Source organism: Otolemur garnettii, unplaced genomic scaffold (assembly GCF_000181295.1).
Source record: "Otolemur garnettii isolate 467f Iridium unplaced genomic scaffold, OtoGar3 scaffold00014, whole genome shotgun sequence".
In the NCBI taxonomy this organism is placed as follows: Eukaryota; Metazoa; Chordata; class Mammalia; order Primates; family Galagidae; genus Otolemur; species Otolemur garnettii.
The window spans coordinates 13,977,273-13,988,491 of NW_003852409.1; the positions used below are offsets into that span (position 1 = coordinate 13,977,273).

At 40.4% G+C, this 11,219-nt stretch overlaps 1 protein-coding gene across 1 annotated transcript in view; it reads right to left on the minus strand.

The window, feature by feature from the left end:
• SVEP1 (sushi, von Willebrand factor type A, EGF and pentraxin domain containing 1) overlaps nt 1-11,219 on the minus strand; it is a 173,991-nt gene that overhangs the window by 25,644 nt on the left and 137,128 nt on the right. The window contains exons 39-40 of the mRNA XM_012802314.2: nt 3,388-4,060; nt 7-1,745 (exon numbers count right to left, since the gene is read on the minus strand). Coding sequence (XP_012657768.1) covers nt 7-1,745; nt 3,388-4,060 — 2,412 coding nt within the window. The remainder of the gene's footprint in view (nt 1-6; nt 1,746-3,387; nt 4,061-11,219) is intronic.

Genomic DNA, 11,219 nt, shown 5'->3' on the forward strand with positions numbered 1-11,219 from the left:
TAGTACAACACGCTCAAGTACGTGTAGAGGCTTCCTTTGATGGAGCCATTCATGACTGGGTTTGGCTTTTTGCATGAAATGGCTTCACAGTGTGGGGAAGCACCACTCCACTTTCTGTTCTGTAGACAAAGTCTCATGTCAGAGCCCACGAGAACATGTCCTGGTTTGCAGCCATACTGCACGGCACTTCCCATGCTAGTCTCCGTAAAACGCAGAAAGCCATTTTCAGGAGCGATAGGAAAGTCACATTCAATTGAAATGCAGGAGGGTGCACTGCCATTCCAAGTCCCATCTTCCTGGCAGATCAGCATAGGGTTCCCCAAAAGTTCATATCCTGGATTACAGGTATATAAGACCATGGTGCCATATAGAAAGTTTGACAATGGTGTAGGAGATTCCTTTGCATTTTCCTGGGTTTTAGCCACTGTTCCCATATGATGAGGAGGGTGAGGAGTCAGATATGGAACTTCCATCACATCATCTTCTTGTTCAAAATATCCCTGGCCATCCTTGACTTTAGTACAGTCTCCAAAATCTATGTGAGGAGGGAGGCCACAGTCTATAGGTACACACGTTGGGATGGAGCTTGACCATCCTGCCTCTTCACAGGTCTGCATGGCGAGACCAGCTACCTGGAACCCAGGGAAGCAGCTGTAGATGATCATGGCACCATAACTATAATCTGCACCTTCTACAAAACCATTTTCAATGGGTTGTGGGGGATGACAGTGGATGGCATTGCAAGACGGGGCATCCACATCCCAATCACCCGTCTCTAAACAGGTCAAGGCTTTGGGACCTTCGAGCCGGAAGCCTCGGTCACAATAGTATGTAACGCTCTGTCCATAATGCAGGTTTGTGTAAGAGAATTTGCCATTCAAAATCTCCTTGGGCTGGGGGCACTCAATGGGCTTACATGTGGGTTTTCCTCCGAGCCACTGACCATTTTCTCCACAAAGGGTGCTGGTATTTCCCACCAACTCAAAGCCTGGCTTGCAGGTATAGAGAGCTGTGCTGAGATAGGCAAGACCCTGCACGTCTATGATGCCGTTGAGGATTTCCTCGGGTTGGGGACATTCTACTGGAACACATTCGGGCAGTGGAGAGCTCCAAGTGCCATCAGCTTGGCAGAGGGTGGTGGGATCTCCCCTTAGGAAAAACCCGTCTACACAAGAATACTTAACAGTACTTCCAAAATGAAGAGCAGAAGAAGGGGCAGGGACCCCGAAGGAAATTAGGGGTGGTGGTAGGCAAAGAACCATCTTACAGACAGGGAAAGAGTCGTTCCACCGCTGGGAGGGCAAGCATTTCAAGACGGAGGGGCCTTGCAGGGCCTGTCCTTCTTTACAGGAGAATGTCACCACTCCCACCTCAGCCATCAGCTCCTTCATTACCAGCTGGTTTTCCACGAGGGGTGGCTCTGGGCACTTGGCTGGCACGCACTTTTGGTTTGGTTTCTTATTCCATTTGCCAGATTTCTGGCACGTCCAAGAACTATCACCAATAAGCTCATAGCCCTCATTGCAGAAAAACTGCACCTTGGAACCTACTTCAAAATTTTCTCCTTTCACGAAGCCATTCTGGATGGGGGGAGGTTTCCCACAGTTGAGAGGGATGCATGACAGGGGGGAGTCACTGTGCCAGTGGCGATTTGCTTGGCAGACAAATACGGGACTTCCAACTGGCTTGTAGCCCGGGTTACACTGAAAGCTCGCTTCACTCTCAAAGATCCTGCCAGTTGTATGCTGTGTGGCAAAGAGAAAGCAAGTGAGTGCAATTTGTATCACAGATCAGACATTTCACTAAAGACTTGGATCGTAAACAAGAGCCACACAAAAAGCCCGGCATTACAATGTATCCATTAGGACTTAAATAGGTAAGGATTTATGGTTTTTTTCCAATAGGTTCACTGTATTTTTTGAAATAAGTGCAAAGGACAGAAGCTCAACCTGGGTAATCCCTACTGCAGAAATGATTATCACAGTGCTGAACTCATCGCAAGTAGAAGATCAAAAGCCTCTATATTGATTGATGCTATGATGAAACAATGTTGAAAATTATAAATTACTACGTAAGTTCAAAACAATCTTGCTGATCAAATAAATGCTAGTGAAGGAAACAAACAAGTACACATGTGTTTGTTCATGTTGTTAGATCATAAACAAGGCAAATTAATATTTTTCATGGATATGTCCTAAGAATACTATCAAAGTTTTGTTTATGTTCTTAACATAGTTTTTAGAAATTGCTACTATGAGAATGGAAAATAAAAACACTATTCTAATCTTTCAAGTGAAACAATTAATATTCCTGATCTTAGGATTCAAATAAGTATATAACTTCATTTTTAGGCAGATGAATTAATTATGGAAGTATAAAAAGATTGTCATGGTTTTCTGTTAGTGGTAATGTGAAGACAACATAGCTTTTGTGCCTTTTTAGTGAATTTAGCAGCATTTGGAATTAATGATTTATTTTGTTTACCTATGTATTGCTTGGTGCCCACATGGAGGTAAGCTCTATGCCATCTCACACCTAACCTGTGCTTTTAAAGACCAGATTGCCAGTGCTCAGAGCTACACCTGATGTCTTGCAGGAGCTCTAGAAATATTTGTTAAATTAGTCAATGAAGAATGTGTCCTTACACATTCACTCTACAATCCTCTTCCAAAAACCAAAAAACCAAGCTGATAAATTTAAGCAAAAAGCCTTACATAGAAGGCTCTTACTGTTGTTTCGCAGTTGTTTTTGAATGTGAAGGAGACAGGGTAATACTTCTGTATGTGCTGGTTTTATAAAAGTTTGATTGGAATAGTGTCTATTTAAAAATGACCCTTGATTTGGGATAGATTTTCCTTCTGTTGATGGATTTATTGAGAAGACACATCTTAGTATGAAAGCAGGACATGTCTGGGTTGGACTCAACCCTTTGTTTTTCAGGGTGAAATTACTTTTAGGTCTTCCAAGAGAGAGGTGCAAAAACTCCATCTTAATTTACCCCATCTTTTGTCTAAAAATTTAAAAAATGCTAATATATTTTTCTAGGCCCTATTTAGCCTTTGATTTCTATAAAAAAAATAGTATATATCCATCTTGAAATAAATTCTGCGAAACAAAATAGCATTATGTTAAAACTGTTGTGCTCTAACTTCTTATTTAGGGCTAAGCGATGCTCCAAAGGACTTAGAATGCCTATATGCTAGTAAAATGCAGAAAATTATATACTAAAAGAATTTGTAATTATCTTTGCTAATTTTTCTCCAATCTTCACTACCTATAGACTTCAGTCATTTCTATTTTTCAGTAATTAATCTGTTTAATGTCTCTGCTTCTGTCTGGGTTGGTAAATGACAAAAGCCCTGGGCCATTTGCTAATTCGTCTCTTACCTCCAGAAAGCCATTCTCAACCTTAGGAGGTTCATTGCAAGATACAGGGTGGCAGGTGGGCATGGGGCTGCTCCACTGCCCTGTGGCCTCACAGGTGCTCTTCTTCTCCCCTTTAATGTAGAATCCCTTGTTGCAGCTATAAGCCACCATGGCTCCAAAGCTGTAGTTGGACCCGCTTGCATAGCCATTCGTGATGCTCGGTGGCTCTCCGCACCGCACGGGGATGCACTGGATGGACATGGGGGAAGGGTTCCACTGCCCGCCTCTCATACATTCGATCTTTGCTGAGGTGTTCAGCACAAAACCTTCCATGCATTTGAAGCTCACAACTGAGCCAGCTGCAAATTTTGCTTTGCTCACGGATTCCAAGATGCTATAGGAAACAGATGGGGGTTTTTCACAGAAATGAGCTATACAACGGGGTACGTCCTGACCCTCTGGGGGAACCCACTTGCCCTGCGCATTGCAGAGGAGCTGGGAATTGTCTGCTAGACTGTAACCATCCGAGCAGTAGTAGAATGCAATGTCTCCAAAGAGCCGATGGGCAGTTTCTGGAGAGGCGTGATCCACATTGGGGGGCTCATCACAGGAGACAGCCAGACACTGCTGGTTACTTCCACTCCACTTGCCGTTGGCCAAGCATTCAATGGTGTCAGGGCCAGCCAAGGTATAGCTGTGAAATTGGGGAGGAGGAAATAATAAGTATAATATCTGAGTAGAAGTGTTTGTATCTTCTTATTCTGTTTTTATTTTTTATTTTTCCAACAATGACTTCCTTTTATTCTTTAAAATATTCTTTATTCTTCTACTTTAAAAAGTAGAACCTCTGTAAGTTGACCACCCAAGGGCTTATAACAAATTGTTCCATGTACCAAGGTGGTCAACATAAGGAACTAGGTCTGCTCTACTGATGCGTACACACAGTGCATGTATAGTGTATGAAACTTGGTCACTATAAGGAGGTGGTGAACTAGGGAGGTTACCATGGGAATATTAAGCTTATTAACCAAATGACTTTCATTTGAGATGACTTTCATCTTGATATTAATATTGATTGTTCAGAAAAAAAGAATTTATGATTTTTTGCTATATAAGCAACTCTAACATTTATTACATGTTTTTTTTTAAGAATAAAAAAAGGGAGTAAGCTATAATCCTATTTGACTAAATTCAAAATTAAAATTCCATCTGTTTTTAGACAATTTTGGTTGTTGATTTTTAATGTTAGTCTTTTACTGTTGGCCATATTTAGCCTAAATACAGTTCATAGCTACCTACACTTACATTCAATGAACTTTAAAACAATGATTTTAATTTCAGGCTCCAATGTTCCCTAAACCTTTTCTCATATGGTTTGAGGAAAAAGCTGTGCTCTGCTATTCAAGAGCTATGAATACATTTTGCTTAATAACTGCCAATCTTTATGTACAAGGTGTTTGCCCATATATGGTGACAGATTGATAACTTGCAAAAATCTTAAATTACTTTCAAGTAAGCTCTCAATGAGGTAGAACAAAAGATGAGGATACACAGTATGAGAATAATTGTATTTGAGTGATTCTTATTTTCATTATCACTCTCTCACGGAAGAGGAAATTGACAGAGAATTTTGAAAGACTATTTAACGCCCGATCAGCGCCTCATTATAATACTAATGAAAGGTAGGGGGACTAAAATCATTGAGTACCTAATTTAATCCTCTTTAGACATATTCGTTTCTTTGTTTTGAGACAGTAAAGTGAATGCTGACTCAGACAGGTGAGAACCAGCCTGAAGTCACACGGATGGAGGCAGCAGAGCTGGGATTGGATTCGGTTTATCAGATTTAGACACACCTTTTCCACAACACTGCTCTGTCTCTATCTCTTTTAAAAAAACGAGGCAGGTTAGATCATAATTTTTTGGTGTCCTGTTCAAATGGTATTCCAGTGTCACTAATCCAAATTATTTAACAGCCCATCAGCAAAAAATTTTAAGTTATTAGTTTTTTTAAAAAAATTTTCACTGACACATATTTATAGGGTACGTAGTGATGCTGTAATACCTAATACCTGCATTGTGATCAGATCAGGGTAATTGGCATCTCCATCATCTCACATGTTTATCATTTCTTTGGGCTGGGAACATGTCCTCCCTCCAGCTGTTTGAAACTATATATTATTGTTAACTATAGTCATCCCACAGTGTGCTATAGAACACCAGGACTTACTGTCCTACCTAGCTATAATTGTATATCTTTTAACCAATCTCTCCCCATGTTCCCCTTACTCCTACCCCTTCCAGACTCTTGTATTCTCTGTTCTACTTTTTAAAGTCATTATTTATCAAAAAATTTTCCAGAGGCCTCTTTTAGTTTTATAAAAGATCAGTTATTGTAGAGAGGAGAGAATTCCTTCATCTTAGCTGGCAATATTTATGAAGTTTATAGGGTATAAATAGAGCAAGAAAAATATGACAGTGTGTGCAGAGATATATGCATCCACCCTACCTATGGTCATACGTCAGGCTAGGGATAGAGGTGGTCTCAAAATGAACTTGTACTGATAGGCAGCCCCAGTAGCTGAGCGTAGTCTCTAATTAGGGCCTGTTGGAATCCATTGCTTTCAATAGGCTCAGTTCTTTGTCTAAAGATCTGAACTTAATTTTTACATGGCTTTTATCTTAGAGGATCCAGGACAGTATACTAGACAGTATGCTAAAAGCATAATTTTATTATTAAAGAATCCATTATCTCTGGTTGATTGTCCAGATTCTACTGTTCCTGTATAACATGTGACCTGGATAGAAGTTCCATTGGAGGAGGCTCCTGATGTTTAACAGAACCATTTACATCATTTGCACACTTTGAACCATGCATCATTATTTTCATGGATCCCTTGAGGTTACTACCATGTTTCTCCCAAAATAAGACCTACCCAAAAATAAGCCCTAGCAGGATTTCTATGCATTTGTTAAATATAAGCCCTACTCTGATAATAAGACCTAGTGATGGGCATGGCTATGCAGCCTATCTGCATAGCCACGCCCTGCATTTCTGTGTGGAGAGGAAGACATCCCCTGAAAATAAGCCCTAGTGTGTCTTCTTGAGAAAAAATAAATATAAGACAGTGTCTTATTTTCAGGGAAACATGGTAGTATACTTCATTGGCCTGAGACTAACTTATAAGAATCCATTGTGCCATCTATAAAATGCTTCCTTTATTTCATGGACCAGCTGCTTTGAGGCAGAAGTATCTGCCCCTTGAACCTTCCTTATTTTTCAAAGTCTCTTGACAACACAAGATTTGTGTTAAGTAATTTGGCAGCACGTTGGTAGGCCTCTGACCTCCAATCTTCTGGAAAATCTCCATCAACTACTCCTCTCCAGTGGAAAATCACAATAAATCTGCTCTATAATTGAATGGAAGATTACAACTAAATACATATTTTTTGAACAAATGGATTTAAAGGATGCATTCTTGTCACTACCCATAATTTCTTAGAACCTACAATATCTCCCAGCCTGACCTAAGATCTTGACTTTTCCTTATGACTCTCAATTGCCATTTAGTTCTTTGTTACAGAATTCTTAAGGGCCTGCTGTGTTCCCGAGTCATTTGTTTAGTGCACATGTGTGACACCAAAAATGCATTTGCTCGTCTACACTTCTGTTGTCCTCCCTGCCCCCCGACTACCTGATGCGGTGTAGGCCCCTTCACACCTATAGTTGTTGCTTAAAGGAGGAGTGACTGATTTTATCCAGAGAAGGGGAAGGGGAGGAAAGGCCCCACAAATGAAATGGCTCGTAAGGGGAGTCCTGAGAGATGAGCAGCGGAAAAGGAAGCACTCAAGGCAGAAAAGTAGCCAAAGGGGAGCGAGTTGCAGCTGGGGCTACCAGGAGCTTACAGATAGTCAAGAGTGGCATACAGATTGCCTAGGAAGGGAGCAGCAGAAGTTAGGATCCCGTGTGCTTTTTGACAGGGTTGCTGCGATGTTTGGTGGGTGAAGATGTGGCACATGTACATTGTGTCATCTCGTAAGAAATACACATATCGTCAGTCCCTGACACCAAGGTCCTAACGCCCTTGTAATTTCCCAGGGGCTTTGGAACTGCTGTAGACAACTGGATAACATATCTCATGGAGAACAGAGGCTTATTCAAAATAAATACTTTCTAAAAGGGGGGGAGTTTTTATAGAGGGAGGGTAAAAGGCAGGACCACATCTATGGAGCATATTGCAAGGGTACAAGTCAAACCTGTCAAGTGTAGAACACAAATGTCTTAACACAATAATCAAATAAATGAGGCGAAAGCTATGTTGATAGGTTTGATGTAACCACATCAGATTATTTATAAAAATCAACACATTGTACCCCACATATGCATAAATGTATTCATGATCTATGTGTGTATACTTAATAAAAAAAATAAAATACATTGGTCAGTCCTTTGGGACGCTAAAGAAGGATATATTTTCCAAACAACAACAAAAGAATTAATTGCTAGCCAGGGGTCCTTAAACTTTTTAAACAGGGGGCCAGTTCACTGTCCCTCAGACCGTTGGAGGGCTGGACTGTGGGCCCCGGGACAAGTTGGCTGCTAAGCAGGATGGGCAGTGGTGCCAAGCACCTGGTGGGCCGGATAAATGTCCTAGGTGGGCTGCATGTGGCCTGCAGGCCATAGTTGGAGGACGCCTAGCCTAGATAGTGCGATAATCAGTCTCTGACCAAATTGCTATGCTATTGCATCGCGTGAGAAGCCTGAATGTATGTTTAGATCGATAAGGGACATATTTCACTCACTTTTTTTTAAAATTAAAGACTCACTTAGAGAGTGACAAATTTTTGTACAGATGAGATATGACCATAAATGTTGGCTAGCAAAGCGAAAAGAAAAATAGGAACTGGTACAAATCTAAAATGATGGAATTTAATTAAATTTTGTATAACATCTGTCTTCTCATTCAAGAGGCACTGGGGATACCCTTGTAGACTTTTACTGAAAACCAGGCCATACATACTATAAACCAAATTGTTTTATTTTCTCGTTCCAAGGAAAAGAGGCCCATTGGTATCACAGTGATGACTTAGAAGGGAACATCTGAGGGTGAACTCGCTGGAATACAGTTGTGTGTGTCTGGAATAATAACTCCAAATCCTTCGAAAAGGGGCAGAATAATTTTCAGATGCATTTTCAGCGATTTGATTCACACATGAACTGGAAGCGTATTAGTGAGTGTGTGCCTGAGAAGCTTTATGAGAGAGTTTCCTAAGCAGATTGTTAAAAAAAAAAAAAAAGCAGCCTAAAAGATATTAATTATTTAAACAGCGCAATTTAATAAGAGCAATAGAAAGGATAAATCTGCATCAGTAATTACTTTTGTTTTCAACTAATAATCAAAGATCCTCTCTTAATAAACCTAATTATTGCATGTAGAAATTTATATTTGAGAAGAATTAAAAGGGAAACCCTTGATTAGGATTTTAGGATGTCAATAACCTTTCTTCCCCCATTGAGTTTCTTACCAAGGAGCACAAACACAAGATGTATAAAGGAAAATGAGAAACAAATAACCATTCATATTTTGAGGCAAACAACTGAGAACCCCTAGTGTTTGAGGGCTTTGCTAAAAAATTTTAAAAGCTAACTGTTTTGACAGAAGAATTTGGATGGCCAAGTTTGGGGTAGGGTGCCGGAATGAGGCTTCCTGCTTCTTTCATTCCTTAGCAATTTTCACACCACTCCACGTCTGAAGTCTCTGCCCTGTCATCCTAAACTTGAGTGTGGATCCTACCTCTATCGTTTATCAAAGCACAACACTAGTATAAGAGGAACAAGCCAGCGAGACAGAGGCAAAATGCATGCATGTGCATCCACGAAGCATGTGGCTTATATAAGGTCTGGGAGGCGTACGTGGTGTGCAGGGCAGTGGTCTACGCTCAGCAGGGCAGGGGTCGGTCTATGCCCAGCAGCCCCAAGTGAGAAGACAGAGCTGACAGACTGGAGAGGGAGATAAACCCTGACCCTCTTATCAGGCCAACAGCATCTCAGGAAGGGGAAGGAGACAACAAGACAGGTCATATTCCACCACAGCCATGACTAGAACACAGTGATGCCATCCTTGAATAGAACAAAATACAGGGCATGTTGACCTAAGCTGATCAACCCCTGGCGGAAGAAATAGAAGAGGTATAAAAAGAGAGAGGATGAGAAGTGACTCCTTGTTCTGGCTAGAACATGGTCTGAAAACCCTCCCTATGTAATACTAGGTGAATAATAACAGAAATTATGTTACATGCATAGCGGAGCTAACAAGGGAAAAGGTCCACATATCAGAAATAAAGAGGGAATTAAAAATGGAACAGTAACTCTGTGAATGAATGCTATGGTTGACCTTGGATTAGACGAGGAAGAAAACTAGAAAGGATAGGAAATACAGCCTTGGTGTTAAAATGGAGAGTAACAGCCAAGTCTCCAGCCTGGCCCTGCGTCCTAGACGGACATCCTCTGAAAGGATCAGCTAGAAGAATTCCACCCATAGGCCTGGGGAGATGACCAGTGAGAGATCTGGATTTGCTGGGCTCTCGATAGAAAAACAAAGTTCCTGCTTAGTTGTCATCTCTAAGTGTGTTCCTCATGTGGATTTGAGGTTAATTTATCAATTTGTAGATTTTTTTCATATAAATTTTCACTTTTATAAAAATGGTCTCATACCCTTTAATAGTTATGTGGTTTAGGTGGGCAGATTTGATTTTCATCTTTTCAGTGACACCAAAAGCTTCCTCAGACTATCGATTTCTGTAGACCAAACGGGGTCTGTCAGGTTGTGTGACCCAGCACGTTCAGTCTGAGCTACAATGTGGGAATAGTACTTCTTTTGCCAAACCCTATCTTTGCAGAAGAGAGCCCAAGAGATAATTCACACAGAAGTCCTCTGAATACTGTAGAAATTCCCTTCCAATGAATGGTGTGTTGTAATTTTTATTGTTGTTTCATTGCTTCTTTAAATAATTCACTTTTAAATATAGACCTAATATTAAGCAGATCAAAACCTCTTCTTATGATATCTTTAAAGTGAACAAAATTTGCAAAGAGGAAAAAGTATAAATTTGTATAAGTAGCGCGATCTTTAATATTCAAAAATATATGCTAAGACAAATTCTGGAAAGAAATGAGGTAAGGTATTACCAATACTTGTCTTTGGGGTAATAAACTAATGGGTGACTTTTAAATACGGATTTTGTATTTTCTAGTTTTACATGGTGATAAGGCATTACTTTTTTAATCAGGAAAAACTCCTACAAGCTGTCAATATCTAGATATTACATAGAACCTGTATATTTGTGAACATTTTCCAAACATTTACATGACTAATTTTAAACAGTCCTGTGCAGTACAGTAGGGGGCAGTATTTGTGTGACTCAATCCCCAGGGGATGGATGGGACCAGCAGAAATGTCCTATGCAGACATTTTAACATTAAAGATTTCTTGTTCACTGAAGAGGGTGGGGATTCTGTCCGTTATTTATGCAAGTGTTTAAATATCAGTAACTTTTTTGCAAGAAAATATTGGCACCACCTGCTGGCAGTCGTGTATTAGGGTGATGGTCTTCTATCCAGGTGAAATGAAATTGAACTTTTATGTATTTGTTTATTTTTTGCAGTTTTTGGCCGGGGCTGGGTTTGAACCCACCACCTCTGGCATATGGGGCCAGCACCCTACTCCTCTGAGCCACAGGCACTGCCCATGAAATTGAACTTTTATAAGAGTGTGTCTGCCTTATCCTGTGGACTGTGTTCCAATCACCACAATAATGGCTAAGTTTGTTTGGCTTTTTGAATTTTTTCTTTC